This window comes from Mirounga leonina, unplaced genomic scaffold (genome assembly GCF_011800145.1).
Source record: "Mirounga leonina isolate KUSES-001 unplaced genomic scaffold, KU_Mleo_1.0 Mir_93, whole genome shotgun sequence".
Taxonomy (NCBI): domain Eukaryota; kingdom Metazoa; phylum Chordata; class Mammalia; order Carnivora; family Phocidae; genus Mirounga; species Mirounga leonina.
Window position 1 is genome coordinate 44,608,542 of NW_023270854.1, and position 19,889 is coordinate 44,628,430.

At 36.1% G+C, this 19,889-nt stretch overlaps 1 protein-coding gene across 4 annotated transcripts in view; it reads left to right on the forward strand.

Moving 5' to 3' along the window:
• SS18 (SS18 subunit of BAF chromatin remodeling complex) overlaps window positions 1-19,889 on the forward strand; it is a 93,426-nt gene that overhangs the window by 34,116 nt on the left and 39,421 nt on the right. For all 4 annotated transcript variants that reach the window (XM_034996112.1, XM_034996111.1, XM_034996114.1 and 1 more), the window contains exons 4-5: window positions 5,002-5,155; window positions 8,961-9,182. In XM_034996112.1, coding sequence (XP_034852003.1) covers window positions 5,002-5,155; window positions 8,961-9,182 — 376 coding nt within the window. The remainder of the gene's footprint in view (window positions 1-5,001; window positions 5,156-8,960; window positions 9,183-19,889) is intronic.

Sequence of the window (19,889 nt, forward strand, 5' to 3'; positions counted from 1 at the left end):
TTGTCTTAGCATTTTATTTTATTTTTTAAAAGATTTTATTTATTTATTTGACAGAGAGAGACACAGTGAGAGAGGGAACACAAGCAGGGGGAGTGGGAGAGGGAGAGGCAGGCTTCCCACCAAGCAGGGAGCCTGATGTGGGGCTGTATCCCAGAACCTTGGGATCATGACCTGAGCCAAAGGCAGACACTTAACGACTGACTGAGCCACCCAGGTGCCCCTTTCTTAGCATTTTAAAAATGTCATTTTATTGTCTTCTATTTCTATTGTTTCTGATTAAAAAAAAAAAAGTTTGTTAATCTTATTGTCCTTCCCTTCAATGTCTTATTTTTTCTGGCTACCTTTTTTTTTTATGATTTTTAAAAGAAGATTTTATTTGTTTATTTATGGAGAGAGACCTATTAAGGGTAGAGGGAGAAGTAGGCTCTCCGCTGAGCAGGGAGCTTAGTGTGGGGCTCGATCCAGGGACTCTGGGATCATGACCTTGAACCGAAGGCAGAGGCTTAACCAGCTGAGCCACCCAGGTGCCCCTTTCTGGCTACTTTTAAGATTTTCTGACTTTGGTTTTTAAGACTTTGACTCAGGTATGGTTTTCTTCATATTCTGCTGAGGTTTATAGAACTTTATATGTTTGCTTAGAGACTCATATCTTGTGTTAGCTTTGGACAATTTTTGACTAGTATTTTTCAAATACTGCCTGTTTCATTTTCTTTACTTTTTTAACTCTAGCTAGTTGTGTGTTAGATCTTTGTAGCATGTTGTATATGTCTTTTTGCTTTTTTGGGGGTATAGTCTCTCCTTTATATCTCTTGGCGTGTCATATTTTGTGTACATTTCTTCCAGTTTACCAAGTCATCTTTTTTACTGTTTCTAAATTAGTGAGTTCTTAATTTCATTGACTATACATTCCAGTTCTGGAATTTCCATTTGACTCTTTTAAGAATTCTAGGACTTTGCTGAAATTCTCCATTGATCGTACTTCTTTTTTTTTTTTTGCCCTGAACATACCAGTTATTTTAAGTTCTCTCAGATAGCTCCAAACTGAATGACCTGTGTGTCTTTTTCTGTGTTCTGTTTCTTCTATTTCTCTTAGTTGTTCATCTGTTTTTTTTTTATTTAGATAAAATTCACAAAAGTCACCATTTTAACCCTTTAAAGTATATAATTCAGTGGTTTTTAGTGTATTCACAGTGCTATGCAACCATCACCAGTATCTAATTCCAAAACATTTGCATCAGCTCAAAAAGAGACCTCATAATTGTTGACATTCAATCCCAGTTCTTCCTCTGCCTACCCCTTGGCAACATCTAATTAATCTATGTTCTTTCTGGATTTACCTCTTCTGGATATTTCATATGAATGGAATTATATGATGTGTGGCCTTTTGAGTTTGACTTCTTTCACTTAGCATAGTGTTTTCAAGATGCATCTGTGTTGGATGCCTGGGTGGCTCAGTCGGTTAAGCATCTGCCTTCTACTCAGGTCATGATCCTAGGGTCCTGGGATTGAGTCCTCCATTGGTCTCTCTGCTCAGAGGGGAGTCTGCTTCTCCCTCTCCCCCTCTGCCCCATCTCCCTGCTTCACTCTCTCTCTCTCACAAATAAATAAAATCTTAAAAAAAAACCCTCATCTGTGTTGTAATATGTATCAGTACTTCATTTCATCTTATGACTGAAGAATATTCTGTTGTATGGATATTTTTGTTTATTCATCAGTTGATGGACATTTGAATTTTTTCTATTTTTTGGCTATGATGGATAATGCTACTCTGAACATTTGTGTGCAAGTTTTGTGTGAATGCATGTCTTCAGTTCTCTTGGGTCTATACCAGAAGTGGAATGGCTCTGTCATATGGTAATTCTATGTTTAACTTTTTGAGGAACTGCCAAATTGTTTTCCACAGTGGCTACACCCCTTACAATCCTGCCAGCATGTATGAGAGTTCCATTTTCTCCACATTCTTGCCAACCCTTGTTACTTTCTGTAGTTTTTTTCTTTCTTAAATTATAGCCATCTTAATGAGTGTTGGCTGTTCATTCTTATTTTTTAGAATGCTTTGTAATTTTTCACTGAATGCCAGGCTACAAATCAACAATTGCAGAGGCTCTACTTGATGTTACGTTTCCCTTTGGAAGTGAAGTACTAGATTACCTTGAGCACTGAACGTTGACTATAAGATTTGTTAGGGCTGATATATTTCCATCTTGACCTTAATCTAAGGAGAGCCTTTTTGAAGTCTCAACAGAGAGCTTGAGTTGTTTTTGAAGGCCTTTCCAACTTGGTAGAGACTACACTCCAGTCTTTGTTTCTCTAGCACTGGGCAGAAGCTGAAATATTCCACTCAGCTCTTCAGCTTCTGGACTGCTGTGTTATGCTAGTTTTCTTGAGTTTTTGTCCTTTTTGTGGTTCTTCCACTCTGGGACTTTGTTCTTTGGTTTCTAGCTTTCTGATAGCCCAAAACTCTATCTTCTTCTCAGTCCAGTAGGGCTGCTACTTCTTCTTGGGCTCTATTTTCTGTTATATAGCAAATTCAAGGACAAAGCAAAGGTGCTTGTGGAGCTGATCTTCGGTGCTTCCCTTCTCTTAAGAGTTGTAGCCCCTCCTGCTTCTCTCTGCGTATATTGCTCTTCAGTGTCTTCAAACAGTTTTTACATTTGTCCAGATTTTATAACTTTTATTAGCAGGAGGGTTAGTTTGATACAAGCTACTCAATTAAGATGGGTATCTTGAATACTGATGTTTCATTAAGTGCATCACAAGAAAATGAAGAAACTGGTATCTTTTGAGAGTGAGAACGTAAGTTTTCAGCAGAAAATTTGGACAAGAATATAGAAGGAAGGATTTTTATTTTCAAATGAGAGGGTCACGGTCAGCCGTGTTTGAGGGATAATAAAGTATCATTGCAAATTGCAGTAAGATGTGTGGCACTGAGTTGATGTTTGGTAATTTAAAAAAAAAACTGAGCAGAGTCGTTAAGTGTTTAAAGAATCCAAAGTGGATAAAAAATTTAAAATGACAGTTGAAGAGGAACTATTTAATAAAGAGCAATTATTTTCTGGATATAGTAGTGAAGAAACCAAGACTGTGACTTTATTTATTTATTTATTTATTTATAAGATTTTATTATTTATTTATTAGAGAGAGAGCATGAGTGGTGGGGAAAGGGAGAAGCAGACTCCCCACTGAGCAGGGAACCTGACTTGGGGCTCGATCCCAGGACCCTGGGTTCATGACCTGAGCCGAAGGCAGACACTTAACCAACTGAGCCACTCAGGTGCGCTAAGACTATGAATTTTAAGTGGTTGCTATTAGAATAGTACTTGGTTATTTGCGTAAATGTTAGTGATTATTAAATGGTTGGCGATTTGAATATTTACATGTGATGGCTAAAAGACAGTGTTTATCTGTTAAGGGTACCAGAGAGGATTGTGTTCACAAAATCTGGATGGTACAGAAATGCTAGCCATGTAAAAATGTGGGAGGAAGAGGGGCGCCTGGGTGGCTCAGTTGTTAAGCGTCTGCCTTCGGCTCGGGTCACGATCCCGGGGTCCTGGGATCAAGCCCCGCATCTGGCTCCCTGCTCCGCGGGAAGCCTATTTCTCCCTCTCCCACTCCCCCTGCTTGTGTTCCCTCTCTTGCTGTGTCTCTCTCTGTCAAATAAATAAATAAATAAAATCTTTAAAAAAAGGGTGCCTGGATGGCTTAGTCCCTTCAGCGTCTGCCTTCGGCTCAGGTCACGGTCCCAGGGTCCTGGGATCGAGCCCCACATCGGGCTCCCTGCTCCGCGGGGAGCCTGCTTCTCCCTCTCCCACTCCCCCTGCTTGCGTTCCCTCTCTCGCTGTGTCTCTCTCTGTCAAATAAATAAATAAATAAATAAAATCTTAAAAAAAAAATGTGGGAGGAAGAGAATGACTAAAGTTATAGGAGTAGACGTTATGTTTTTTTTTTTTTTTTAAGATTTTATTTATTTGACAGACACAGCGAGAGAGGGAACATAAGCAGGGAGAGTGTGATAGGGAGAGCAGGGAGCCCGATGCGGAGCTCGATCCCAGGACCCTGGGATCGTGACCCGAGCCGAAGGCAGACGCTTAACTACTGAGCCACCCAGGTGCCCCTAGACATTATGTTTTTAGAACATGGAGAAATAGAGAGAGAAGGCAGAAATAGATGTGTAAAGAATATAGCTCCTTCTCCTGTAGGCTTAAAAATGGGGGTTTAGAGAGCAGCTAACCATTTGCTTTCTTCACCAAAATAGCCCTAAGAAGGGAGCCAGGTGTTGCAGACGGCCTTGTATCTGTGTTTTTCCTTTCGCCCTTTTGTGAACTCTCAAGGTTAGTCAGTGATTTTCTTCACACTTTCATTAGGAAATTTGCCAAAGGCATCCTTTTGAGGCAGCTGTCTCTGTACCCTTGGAGGCCATCAGTAATGTTTCCGATCTATAGGAGTTGTCGGCACAGAAATGTTGGACTGCACTGAGTCTTCGTGGTTTAAAACATTCCCTTGCCAAAATTACTTTATTTCCCCCTCGAATCGTAGTACAAAGTATATCACATTCTGGGACTTCTGGTCCTTTTATAGTTTTTTGTTATTGTATCTTTTCAGGTAAAATCCACCATTAATAGTAAATATATCTAAATATATTAATAATGAAAGGAGACTTAGGTTTTAAAACATAATTTAACAATAGTGGATACATTAAAAATCCCTATATATAAATAAATGTGAATTTTTGTATAGAATGTTTAAAAATTTTATTTTCACTATTTAGATTTTGTAAAGTAAATTGGTGGTATTCTTTTGGTCTGAGGTGGTCAGGTGATATCTTCATACTAAGATAAGTTTTTGGGGCATATTAAATTTGATGTAAATAATTAGTCTATGATTAAAATGCATTTGTGTTTTTGTTTCTATTCAGTTTAATAATATAGGCAACTGTTATATGCATCTTTTAATATATTAGTCTAACTGTTTCTCTTGTTTTACTAAACTGTCTTCTTTCAGCCACCCACACAGAATATGCCTATGGGTCCTGGAGGGATGAATCAGAGCGGCCCTCCCCCACCTCCACGCTCTCACAACATGCCTTCAGATGGAATGGTAGGTGGGGGTCCTCCTGCACCACACATGCAGAACCAGATGAACGGCCAGATGCCTGGTAAGTTTTTCTCCTCTAAGACATTAACACCAGAGTTGCTTAGCAACTGAAACGACATGGGGGCTCAAGGGATACTAGATTGTTGATGACAAAACTGCTTTGAATGCCCCCGAGTACAAGCTCTCTTAGAGTTTGTTAGCTACAGAGCTACGTGACCTGTATTCAGTGTTTATCAGGCTGCCCTTGGGCTTTGATGTAGCTGACACACAGCATTCCTCTGATGAACAGAACTGGCTAAATTTAGTCTGTCTGAAACTATGCAATACAGCTGGCTTTAGAAGCTTTTTGGAAAAAAAGGCATTGCGCCATGACTTAAGAATTAAAATCTCTTTATAGATTATAAAGGTACTATAACATTTCCTTGGGTTTGGTATTTACTTAAAAATTTACTGGTCCCAGAAACAGTATTGCTGGAAAAAACACATGGGGAAAAGAAAGAAAATCTGTAAAGTGCTAATATATTTAGTATTTCCTCATTGATAATATTGAAGCTGAGTATAGATTTTTATGAATACACATGCTTATAGCATAATATAAATATGGAAATTGATATTAAAGCAGATTTAAAAGAAGAAAAATAACGTCAGATGTTTTATATAATGAGATATTCCCTTTACTACTTACCCATTTTCAGTTTAGAGCCACTTAGAATATCTTCTATGTCATTGGATGCATAATTAGTTACCTTTTGCTGGTTTGAACTTTTAATCTGAGAAGTATCTTTAAACTGTCTTGTTTTTGTAACAATAGCTACAACCCATACCCATAATTTTTGGTGGGTTGTTTTCTGCATTTCGTATGAGAATATTTTTACTTTCTAAAGACAACGGCTATTTTCATTAACTAAAAGGAAGTATTATACAAATAGGAATAATGAAGGTAAATTAAAATAACAAAACAGTTCATTTTTAAAATTAGTAATTAGCATCCTTAGGATAGTGTTGTCTTACCTGATTGTGTTGGTTGGTAGCATTGGTGTCCAGAGACAATGGGTGTAGAAAATGAGGTGAAGGAGAGCACAGAGCAAAAGAAGCCAGGTAGCCTGGTTTATAGAAGACTGATGTATGATTGATTGATCCTGTAGGAGGTTGAAGGATAACTAGAACCAATGACTCTCTGGAACAAAGTCTGGAGGCAGGGGCCATATACCCTTCGGTACCTTTTGACTTTGGTACCACAGATTTATTATTATCGAATTTTTAAAAAATCAGTTAAATGTTTTTAAAAAGGAACGTGAAACTGTGGTAGAAGGAATGTGGTATTCATTTGGTGGCCATCTTGTTTCTTGCTGAGACTTGCCACAGTCCATGGTCCCCACAACCCACACCCTGTGTGGGGGTGGGAATAAAGATGTAACTTACTTGTTAGGTTGTAGTCAGGAGGATGTTTCTTGCTGAATTCACATTTAGCTCATCAGGACCTGTTGTTACTGAACTGGAAGGGTAGTGCTAATGCATGTTAGCAAGTTAGGAGTTTTGTGACTTTTTATGGTGGTACTGTTAATGTTAATTAGAATTTTGACTTAACTTCTCCATGTAACACTTGAGCCTAAGGCCAAAGAAGCACTTGAGCAGCAATGTAATTACTGTTAACTTGACATTTGGGTTTTTGTATATGGCCATTTGGAGTAATTATATTTTTTATAAACCAGAGATTTTTAACTAGTTATGACCTACGTTGTCCAGAACATTGTAGAGCTTCCAAAACAACTCTCTTAGAAAGAGTTCTAGTTAGGTGTAGAAGAAATTGAAGTCCAGGTACTTTGTTTCCTTTATGTAATAAGCTCCTTAATAGAGCTTAGCCAACTTTTTTATCCACACAAATTGGTATCTAGGCTTTTAATTTCCTATTTTAGTTTTGTTTTTTAATATTTTCTTTCTTTTTTTTTTTTTTAAGATTTTATTTATTTGACAGAGAGAGACAGCGAGAGAGGGAACACAAGCAGGGGGAGTGGGAGAGAGAGAAGCAGGCTTCCTGCTGAGCAGGGAGCCCAGTGCTGGGCTCGATCCCAGGGTCCTGGGACCTGAGCCGAAGGCAGATGCTTAACGACTGAGCTACCCAGGCGCCCCGTTTTTTAATATTTTCTAATCTAAGTTGTAGAGCTACTTACATGTTCCTTGATCTTGGTCAAATAACCACAGTTTCACGTTCCTTTTTAAAAACATTTAACTGATTTTTAAAAAATTCAATAATAATAAATCTGTGGTACCAAAGTCAAAAGGTACTGAAGGGTATATGGCCCCTGCCTCCAGACTTTGTTCCAGAGAGTCATTGGTTCTAGTTATCCTTCAAGAGATATTCTCTGTATCCAGAACATATGCATAACACTCTTTTTTCTTTTGTCTTATTCTTTAAAAAAAAACACAAGTTGTAGTATACATTATGTAGTATTATATATAATATTTTTTCTCTCATAAAGATAGATCTTAGAGACCATGAGTATATATATATTTTGGAGACCACTCAGTACACAAAGAGCTGCCTCATGCTTTGGTGACTGTATTTTATTCTTTTTCGTGGGTGCCCCTGATTTATTTGACAGTTCGTTATGACGGAAATACAGGTTATTTCTAGTCTTCTTGTATTAAAAGTTATGCTTCTGTGAATATGCCTGTAAGATAAAAGTAAATTAGTAAATAAATAAACACACATATACAGTTTTGCATTCATGCACTTGTACACACAAAGACCTGTATATTTATAGAACTGCAGTTGTTGGGTTAAAGGTATATGCATTTTAAAATATGGTAGTTATTGCAAAATTGCTCTATATAAAAATAGTGCTTATTTATATATTTATATACCTTAACAATGTGTGAAATTACTTCATAGATCAAAACTTTGGGTCTTTGGAATCTGAAAGATGAAAAAAGGGTCTCATAGTTTTAATTGGCCTTTTCATTGTAAGTGAAGCAAGCAGTTGTCTCATGTTTATGTCCCTTTGGTAGTTTTTGTGTGAACTGATTATTCATGTCCCTTGCCATTTCTTTTATTGCTGGTGGTCTTTTACTTACTTTATATGTTAAGTAATTAGTTCATTCTGTGATAGGTCTTGTTAATAATTTTTTCCCAGTTTTTCTTTTTATTATTTTGTTTAGTTTGGTCTGGTTTGGTCATATTTAAATTTTTTATTTTCATGTAGTCTAGTTTATCGGTCTTTTATGGCTCTAGGTTTTCTGGCATATAAGAAGGCCTTTCCACTTCAAGATTATTTTAAAAGTTCTCCTTTTTGAAATTCTCCTTTAAGATTTTTTTCCTTTTTCTTTTGTAATGTTTAATTTTTTTATTTATCTGGAACTATTTTTGGTAGAAGGAATGTGGTAGGCCGTTTTCCAGATGGCTACTCAGTGGTCACACTATTTATTGAATTGTCTTTCTTTTGCCTACTGATACTTAATTTCGGCACTGTTACAAAATTAGAAATTTGAGTGTGTTTTTAGACTCTACTGTGGGCCCCTTGATCTGTTAATTCATTTGTGTGCTAATACTACACACTTTTAATTACTCCAGCTTTATATGTTTTGCTCTCTTATAAAGCTAGTTCTTCATCATTGCTTTTCTTTTTCAGAATGTTGCTGGCTTCTAAAAGCATCAGTTCCTTAATCTATAAAATGGGAATAGCATCTGCCTCACAGTATTTGCTGTCATTCATGTAAAGCATTTACTTTGTTTGCTAGTGATTAAATACTCAAGTTATTGTTTGGTATTATTATTATGGTATGCAAAAAAAATAAAAAACTTAAGTACTTTTTAATAGATCATCTGTTTAACTTTCATATTTGGTTCTGACCACTTTTCTTCAAAGGGCCTAACCATATGCCTATTCAGGGACCTGGACCCAATCAACTCAATATGACAAACAGTTCCATGAACATGCCTTCAAGTAGCCATGGAGCCATGGGAGGTTACAACCATTCGGCACCATCATCACAGAGCATGCCCGTACAGAGCCAGATGACGATGAGTCAAGGGCAACCGATAGGAAGCTATGGCCCCAGACCAAATATGAACATGCAGCCAAACCAAGGTAAATAAGCTTGATGTCATTCTTTTTTTTAAAGTTTTTTTTTTTTAATTAAAGATTTTATTTGAGAGAGACAGAGAAAGCATGAGCAGGGGGAGGGGCAGAGGTACAAGCTGACTCCCTGCTGGGCAGAGAGCCCCACACACGGGGCTCCAGGTGGGGCTTCAGGCAGGGCTTGATCCCAGGACCCTAAGATCATGGACGCAGCTGAAGTCAAACGCTTAACTGACTGAGCCACCCTGGTGCCCCTGATGTCATTCATTTTTTTTTTTTTTGTAATATTTTATTTATTTATTTGAGAGAGAGAGCATGGTGAAGCGGGGAGCAAGCAGACTTCCAGCTCAGCAGGGAGCCGGACTCCGGCTGATCCAGGGCCCTGGGATCCTGACTTGAGCCAAAGGCAAATGTTTAACCAACTGAGCCATCCAGGCGCTACAGCCCCTAATGTCATTCTTGACTAGTAAATGAAACTTTTTTTTCAAGTTGGTAGCTGATTCATGAAAATAAAAGTTTGAAGTGAGTCATAATCATAGCCATAGAAAAGGAACATTGAGTTTGAAACTAGCTTAAAATAATTTTTTTTTTTTTACATTTAGAAGTTTGCTTAATTAAGCTTTTAAAGCTTATTTATCTTTATGTCTTTTGGACAATTTGAGATTTTTGGATTTTTATTTAAGAAAAATTTTTTTTCAAGCTAATAAATGAATAACCAAACATTTGATTTAGAGCTAGAAAGTTGAGAAAATAATTTTATCTTTGCAAGTACAACCCCTTAAAAAACCTTTACTCTGTGGTTTATGTTACTTCTTAAGGATATATTAATTCATATGAATTTCCCTTGATTTTTCTGAATCTTTTCTGATGTTGTATTTCAGCATTAAGAGGTAATTTTAACATAATTTGTTTATTAGAGTGTTTGGTGGAGATGCTGCTATATTCTTCTATTCTTAGAATGGGGTGAAGTCTATTAAAGTTTATTACCAATCTCAGAGAATGAAATTATCATCATGTTTCTTTTTTAAGTATGCTTGTGAATAATAACTAAAAACCAGTAAGTGGCGCTCTGTTCTGCTAATTGCCCTTTAAAACATTTGGCATATTGCCAGCCTAAAGCTATTTCAGTTACAAAATGTGAGGTTAATGCGATAAAATTTTCTAGACTTTGATTTTGAAAAACAAATCACTAAAGTACACCCAGGTAAAAGAAGTTAAGGTTAATTTGTTGATAATTATTTATGATGAAATAATATATTCTAATACTGAAATAATAATACAGAATTTTTTGTAATTTTGATGAGATACAGTAGAGACAGTAGAATAAATTGTCAATGTAGATTCACAAAACTGGTATTTGCTCCATTTTTTTCCTCAAAGTTGTTTAGTGCCCATGATGGATTTTTTTTTTTTTTTAATTAGGGCAATTAAAGGTTCAAAATAACAGCAAGATCCAGTCAGTGCCAGGTCAGAAGGAGTCCAGATGTTTCTCTATACAGTTTGGTTAAAAGGAGAGAGAGCAAGGAAATTGGTAATGATTCTCAAAGCAGCTACAGTAATGAGGGCACACTACTTAGAAACTATCATGAAGAAAAGAGTAGGGTGTGCACAAGAATGGATGTTGCTGTAGAATGGGTTGATATGACATAAGATTTGAAGAACCAAAAAATAATGCATGCAGCAATGTATATGTAGAAAATAGTAACTTTTTGGAGAAAGGAACTGAGGACTTTTTTATAGGACTTTTTTGTTCTAAACTTAGGAACCATCTACTTTTAAAAATGTCACATTTTGTATTACTAATATACAGTTTTTCTTTTTACTATAGTAGTTATAGTGCTTTTTGCTTTGTGTAATCTGTGAATTTCTTAATAGTCATTTTCTATATAATCTCTTTTCTATGTAGGGATCTGATTTAAAGAAATAAAAGTTACTTTTCAAAAAAGAATAGGATGAAATCCTGAGGAAATTTTCAAAATTTAAAAAATCTTTTCAGGGGCACCTGGGTGGCTTAGCCGTTGAGCGTCTGCCTTCGGCTCGGGTCATGAATCCAGGGTCCTGGGATTGAGCCCCGCATCGGGCTCCCTGCTCAGCGGGAAGCCTGCTTCTCCCTCTCCCACTCCCCCTGCTTGTGCTCCTGTTGTCGTGGTCTCTCTGTCAAATAAATTAATTAAAAAATCTTAAAAAATAAAAAATCTCTTCAGGACAAATAAACATTGTGGTTAAATTTTGATATTTCAGATACAAAAAACACCAAAGAAAATTATAGTTGCCAAAAAAGAGAGAAAGTTATATGAGGTTGTAGCAATATCTACTATTTTAATCCTATGAGTTTCTTGTAAAGCTATTTTAATTATATGGTATCTATTGGATGAAAAGTTTTAATATTCATTTCATATAAAACATTCTCTTAGGGGCACCTGGGTGGCCCAGTCGGTTGAGTTTTTTAGCCTCTGACTCTTGGTTTTAGCTCAGGTCTGATCTCAGCATTGTGAGATCAACGCATTTCCCCCCCCAACAATTGGGCTCTGCACGCAGCACAGAGTCTGATCGTGTTTCTCTCTACCTCTTCCCTCTATGTGTGCTTTCTCTCTCTCAAATAAATAAATCTTTAAAAAAATATTTTCTTAGATAGCTTTAAAAATAAGCTACATGTTTTACATTAAAAGTTTTCTGTTCTTGGGCTCTGTGCTTAGTGGGGAGTCTCTTGAGATCCTCTCTCTCTCTCTTTCTGTCCCTCCCCCCAAAATAAAATAAAATAAATAAATAAAACCTTGTTTTGATAAATGGAAGTAAATCAGAGGAGACCACGTTTTAAATAGCCCTTTTTTGAGAAACACTTAGGAAACACTCAAATTCTATGAACAGAAACATTTTTGACTTACAAAAAGTTTTCTTAATGTTTGTTGAGATATTATTAGCTGTTCTTTGAGTTAAAATCAAAATATTGAAATCTTTTGGCTATCCCTATATTTCTGTATACATAACTCTGTATCAAGAGATACTAGAAAAACTGTTAAAGCTACACGATTTTTTAATAATGGGGTTGATTAGTCAAGAAAAAGAAACATTTGTGGGATTTCTTACACTAAACTGTGAAGTGACAGGAAAAATAGAACAAGAGTAATCCAGGGCGCCTGGGTGGCTCAGATGGTTAAGCATCTGCCTTTGGCTCAGGTCATGATCCCAGGGTCCTGGGATCGAGTCCCGCATCGGGCTCCCTGCTCCTTGGGAGCCTGCTTCTTCTCCCTCTGCCTCTCTCTCCCTCTTTCTCTCTGTCTCTCATGAATAAATAAATAAAAAATCTTAAAAAAAAAAAGAAAAAGAGTAATCCAGAGAATCCTAATTTTGTTTTAAAAAGGAACAATTAAAAGGCAATTATTTAATTATTATATTAATAGTTATTAACTATTTAAGTGACATATTTGGGAGCTTTAACTGATGATGTAGTAGTTTTTTAAACAAAACATTGTATTTGTTCTGGTAGCTTTGAAGTGGCTTTCTTTTTACCCTCTGTTCCCTTTTTTTCTCTCTCAGCTTTGAAGATGAAATTAAGGGGGGAAAAGTAACTTGTCTAAAAATCTTGTTATTGTAATTTAGGAATCTGATTGAAATTAATCCAAGGATATACATTTACAATTTTGATTGTTTCAGAAAGCAAAGAGAAATAGTCTGTTAATTTATACTGTTAGCTCCAATATAATAAGGCACATTGTATGCTAGTATTACAATAAAAGTATTATTTATAGGAATGAAATTGTAGAATCTTTAGAGCTTCATTAGTTCTTTAAAAGTTGTTTTTTAGCTTTTGAATTCTACTGAAAAATTAAACCAAATCAGTGCAAAGACTATGATAACAAAAACTTGCAGACCTACCACACAAAATGTCTTTTCAAAAAGCTGCACAAAAAGTTAATTAAATTTGTTAATTATATATTACTGTGTTCATGGTTATTTAAAAAAAATTTCAGCAGTTACTTTTTTTTGAACTTAAAAAAATGCATATATGACGGCGGCATTGTAATTGGTGCCCACTTCTAGTTGATTTATAGTTTTATATGTATCTATGACTTGAGAAGACTGAAATATTTTTTAATTTCGCAACCAGATTTATTATTGTAGCACAGTATTTTTCTCTGTGTTCTTTTAGAGAGTCTACTGCTTCCAGATAAAATAAAATGAAAGGTTTAGGAAGCTTTTGTTTTGTTTCTTACACTGTTGGCCAACTGTTGTAAATGGTCAATCCAACATAAACTTTCCTGTGTTATTTTCACTATTATTCAGATAAAAGTTTAGGGATTATTACTTTGAACTTTAAGACCTATTAAAAATGAATCACCATTTTCTTACATCCATAGTTGGATCTGCTTACTCCTATATACAGCATAAACTTCACTAGAATTCAAATACTTGAATTCATTTGAATTACAGAAAAAAGGAGGAAGGTTATCTTTATTGTTCACACTGTTTTGTTCTAGTGCCTGGAACAATGATGGGAGGCATAGAAAATCTGTTTCTTCAGTGAATAGGAATTAAACCCAAATGTCATATAATAACCTGGAAAGACAGTACCTTAAATATATTTCTTTAATAAAGCAACAGGTTTTTCATCAGAGTATTAAAAGTCAAATTAGAATAGCAAGGCTTTCTGAAAATGACCAACAGTCATATTTGATAGAATCAGCATATTTTTTATTCCTAGGCATTAATGATTATAGCTTTTCTCATTTAACATCATTTTACTAATTACATACTCAAATATAAGGAGTTTTCACAAATTACTATATTTGTGTTAAAACATGTATTTCACAAGTTCCATGTGTATAATTCTTCAGACTTGGATCCAGATCTTGGCTTTGTAGATATATATGTATATATGTGAGACCTTTGATTAAATTCCTTAATAAGTAAGGTTAAGGGAAACGATGCATATTAAAATCCTGACTCAGTAATTGTTTGCATAGTTTATATGAAATTAGTTGGTTAGAATAAAAAACTTTTTAAAAATAACAAAAAAGGGGCGCCTGGGTGGCTCAGTTGGTTAAGCGACTGCCTTCGGCTCAGGTCATGATCCTGGAGTCCCGGGATCAAGTCCCGCATCGGGCTCCCTGCTCGGCGGGGAGTCTGCTTCTCCCTCTCCCACTCCCCATTTGTGTTCCCTCTCTCGCTGTGTCTTTCTCTGTCAAATAAATAAATAAAATCTTAAAAAAAAAAAAAATAACAAAAAAGTTTGAGATAACTTTATCAGTTGTTGTCTCTTTTAAGCACATCAACTTTATTTTTGGTTTTAGTTTTGTTTGAATAGTATTAAGAAAGTCCTGATTCATTTAGGTAGTAAGTTGCAAATGATAATGGTCTGATCTGGAGGCTTGATGTTAGAATAATGGAAAATTTTTCTTTCAGTACCTTTATTATGTAAATATGGAGGGCAAAGAAATATGAAGGGCGAAGAGTATATATTATCGTAGCCAGGAGTGTTGTATTTATCATCTTATACAGTGGATTATTTTCTGGTAAGAGCTGTACCAAGCAGATGTGCTTGAGAAAAGCCTAGGACTTACTTGTGCATGTATATTGTAGTAGTATATTTCCTTGTGACTCTTTGTTTTCAGTATTTACAGATCTACCTCATTTTAAAAATAGCATTCATTATATAGGTCTAGCATAATTTATTTAACAAAACCATATCCCCTTTTGATAATGCTTCTAGTCTTTTATTATTATAACTACTTCTGGGACAAACATTTTTGTGTATATATTGGAGTACTTACACAAGAATCTTGTAGAATAAATTTTAGAAATGAAATTGCTAGGTAAAATATATAAATACTTAAAATGTCTGAGAGACACAGATATTCAGACCGTAGCATTTGCCATTTGCATTTTTTTCTGTGAATTGCCTGTTTGTGTTCTATTTTCTGTGGTTTGTTTATTATTAATTTGAAGGAGTTCTTTTTGGATTAAGGCTGTTTGTCCTTTATTTAGTGTATGTGAAAACATTTTGTGAGTTTTAGGAGAATAGGAATTTAACTTTTTAAAATGGCTTATTCTTGTAGTAGGATTCTGAAATGGTAATGTTACTTTTGTAGTTATTTATTAATTATGTCAGGTCTTTCATTCAACATTTGTTAAATTATGGTCCAGATAGACTTCTGTAATAATTATTGATAAAATACTTTGGAGAGCTCAGCATGTTTACTGGTATATTAAAACATCTGAAAAGTCTTACAGTAAAGGAACTGATTTGCTTTTGGTTAACACAAGCGTATTACAAGTATAACATAAGTGGTAATACAAGTATTTTGGGGAGGGTGCATATAAAAAATATGAACTAATATTCAGTGAGTGCCAGGTACTGTGATAAAGTACTTTACGTGTCTTCTTTAGTTTAATCCTCACAACATCTTTCAGGTAGTAGTACTATTACTATCTTCATCCCAAGGGTGAGAAAACACATCCCTTAGAAATATGGGCAGGGCTTGTTTGTACAGTTTTGGTATGCATGAATTCAGTTACCACAGTTCAGTTAAATGACACCTTTTCCCCAACAACATGGTTCACATTTTAGTTATGGTATCTGAACTGTGAGTCCTTACACGAAGTACAAACTTAGCTTCTATCTCTTCAGTTTATGAGTGACTGCACAAATAAGAGATGACTATCGTGATCAGTGACTCTTCATGTCACTTTTAGATGCTGTCAGTGATTGGTCACTGTATAGCTATCATTTTATGCACGCACAGCAGAATATGTGATTGTGTTGCTTCCTTGGCTCCCAGTTATAAACCTTTGCGATATTTTACAAAAGATGAAAGCGTAGCAGGAAAATGCGAAGTAATACTGCTGGAAATGAAATCCAAATCCTTTGTAAATAGAGCTAGAGAAGAAATTGCCGACTGGGGGAATGTTGGCACTGCCGCCGTTTGAGAGACGAGATGTGCACTGCAGGTACTTAGTGAAGGTGAACTCACTGACATGACATAGGAAAACTAGTTGTGATGAAAAGAACGGAGATGTCCCAGAGAAAGCAAGACTGGCAGAATACTTCATGTTGAAATTCTTGGAAATATTTCATGACATTGAAAGGACAAAGGATAAAATGTTGGAAGCTGATCCATACTTAGAAAGGAAGATGACAAGTGGCCAAGCTGAAGAAAAAAATGCTAGCTCCGAGCCAACTGCAAAGTTACAGGGAATGGTTCCTAAGATCGGCCTCACTTCTGACACCAACTGCAAGTTCTAAGGTTCCCCAAAGCACCCTCAGGGTCAGTAATTTATTGGAAAGACTCAAAGAGCTCACTGAAAACTGTTACACTCACAGTTACAATTTATTACAGTGGAAGGATACATCAGCCAAGGGAAAAAGTGCAGAGAAAAGTCCAGAAGAGACACCACAAGTGGAGATTCTCTCTTCATGTGAGTCAGGATGCTCTCCTGGTCCCAGTGTGTGACAGTATGCACAGAATGTTGCCAACCAGGGGAGTTCACCTGAGCCTCAGTGGTCAGAGTTTACATTGGCGCTCCATCATGTAGATTTGATTGATTTCCAAGTTATTAATCTTAGTCTATAGTATGTAGTCCTGGGCATGACCCGAAGCCCCCACCCAGGTTCAGGAGCTGTAGGAATCCCCAATTTAATAAATATAGTAAATCTTCAATATGAAGAAACACACTACAGTACTATTTTTCTCCTTTCAAGTACAACATAGAAAATTTACAAATGAAGAAATTATTTCAAATATTATATTCCATGGAAATGTCATGCTTGACTAGTGGATTTGAATGTGTGAGAATTGTATGTACACTAATCTCTCTTCACGGTTAAAATTGGTAAATCTATTTATTATGGCTAATATTGCAGGTTTGTGTTAGTTGCAGTTTTAGGTTTATACAGTCATTACATTATAGTTCAGGTTAGATATTTTGTTTATAATTTGATCGTTACTGTCCTGGATGAGTTTTTCAAGGTTGTAATTTCTTCCCCAATGATGACATTTTTCTGGTTATAAAAATAACTAATATTTAATATGAAATATCTGGAAAATACAGAAAGGAATAAAGCATGAAAGTCACTTATAATCTTACTCTACAAGCTTTAAGTTACTCTGCAGACAAGCTACAGTCCACTTAGGTATAGTAAGTAGGCTGTACTTAGGCTCTTTGTAGCAGAAGTTTGAGTACTTGTAATTACATAATTATTTGTAATATGCCTTTAATTATTTTTCCCTAGACTCTAAGTTCTATGAAGTCAGGGACTGCGTCTTGTTCACTACTGTATCCTATTTGTTGACTGATAGATTGCTAGATTTCCTCATGCCATAAGAAATTAGAAAACTAGCATTCTTCTCTATGCTTTGTCATCCATCAACTGTTATTCCAGGAATGAACCAAAGAAAGAACTGTCAGTTACTGTCAGATAAAACAGATGATCATCAGTTTTACCAAAACCTTTTGGGTTTAGGGGACAAAATTCAGATGATTTTCTTTAATAGATTATAAACTCAGTTTCATTATGATACTTTTTTTTTAAAGATTTATTAATTTGAGAGAGAGACAGAGCGTGCGTTCGTATGGGAGGAGGGGCAGAGGGAAGAGGGGGAGGGGCAAAGGGAGAGGGAGAATTCTCAAGCAGACTCCCTGCTGAGCATGGAGCCAGATACAGGGCTTGATCCCACCACCCAGGGATCATGACCTAAGCCAAAATCAAGAGTCACATGCTTAACTGACTGATCCACCCAGGTGCCCCATTATACATTTTAAAAAACATTTAATTTTGAAATAATTACAGGTTTACAGGAAGTTACAAAGGTAATACAGAGAGATGCTATGTGTCTTCCCCCCAGTTATCTCTAATCCCTTAGCTACTGTTACTCTTTCATTTTTATAATTGTCATTTTCAGAATGTTATATAAATAGAATCGTGCAGTATGAGACCTTTTGAGATTGACTTGTTTTACTCCACATAATTAATATTTGTTCCAGGTTGTTGCATGTATCAGTTGTTCATTTGTTTGTATTGTAGAGTTGTTTAACCATTCACCAATTGGGGGACATTTCAGTTTCCAGTTTTTGGCTTTTTCAAGTAAAGGTGCTATGAACATTGTGTACAATTTTGTGTTTTTATTTGGACAAAAGTTTTCCCTTTTTTGTTTCTGTTTTTTGTTTTAAGTAAACTCTTACCCAGTGTGGGGCTTGAAGTCATAACGCCGAGATCAAGAGTTGCATGCTCCACTGACTGAACCAGCCAGGCACCCCTTTGTTCTTTTTTTTTTTTAAGATTATTTTTTGGGAAGATTTATTTATTTATTTTCGAGAGACAGAGAGAGAGAGAGAATGCGAGTAGGGGGAGGGGCGGGGGGGAAGGGAGAGAGAAGCAGAGTCTGCGCTGAGTGGGGAGCCTGAGACAGGCTCACTGCCATGGTCCTGAGATCATGACCTGAGCTGAAATCAAGAGTTGGGTGCTTAACCAAATGAACCACCCAGCCGTCCCACTTTTTTTTTTTTTTTTTTAATTTTCATTTTTTGGGGGATAAATACCAGGAGTGCAGTTGCGGGGTCATATGATAAGTGTACATTTAGTTTTTTTTAGAAACTGCCAAAGAGATTACTCAAGTATCTGTACCATTTTACGTTCTCACCAGCAATGTATGAGAGATCTGCTTTCTCCAAATCCTTGTCAACATTTGGTATTGTCAGTATATTTTGTTTAATCTTAGCTGGTCTAAAAATATATAGTGATAAATCACTGTGGTCTTATTTTGCATTTCCCTAATGGCTGCTGATGCTGAACATCTTTTCATGCGCTTACTTGCCATCTGTATATCCTCTTGAGTGAAATGTCTCTTTGTGTCTTTTGCCCATTTTCTAGTTGGATTGTTTTTTTTTTTTTAAAGATTTTATTTATTTATTTGAGACAGAGAGAATGAGAGAGACAGAGAGAGCACATGAGAGGGGGGAGGGTCAGAGGGAGGAGCAGACTCCCTGCAGAGCAGGGAGCCCGATGTGGGACTCGATCCCGGGACTCCAGGATCATGACCTGAGCCGAAGGCAGTCGCTTAACCAACTGAGCCACCCAGGCACCTCTGGATTGTTTGGTTTTTTACTGTTGAGTTTTGAGAATTCTTTATATATTCTTCTAGGATTAATTTTTAAATTTTCTCCCAATACTTGATTATGTAAAATTCAGACATACAGGATATACTTGAAGGATGGTACCTGTATAGTTCCCACCTTCATTCTACAGTTAGTATTTTACTAAATTTGTTTATTATATGTCTGTCTGTGGGTGCCTGGTTGGCATCTGCCCTCAGGTCATGATCCTAGGGTCCTGGGATTGAGTATTCCCCCATTGGGCTCCTTGCTCAGCGGGGAGCCTCTGCCTGCCACTCTCACTGCTTGTGCTCTCTCTCTCTCTCCCTCAAATAAGTAAATCTTTAAATAAAAAATCTGTTCATCTACTAATCCATCAATGCATCATATTTTTCAAAATGCATTTCAGAGTAATTTGCAGATATCAGTATACTTTACCCATTAGCACCTTAGTCTGTATATCATTAGGGCTTAACGTTTTAAAATTTTATTTTTTTAAATATTTTTTTCTTTAGGTAACATTTACATACAATGAAATGGGTAGATCTTAAATGTGTCATTTGATGAGTTTTGATATATTTATAACAAACCCCTTTGGATTCATTTTATAGCTAACATCTTAAGTAC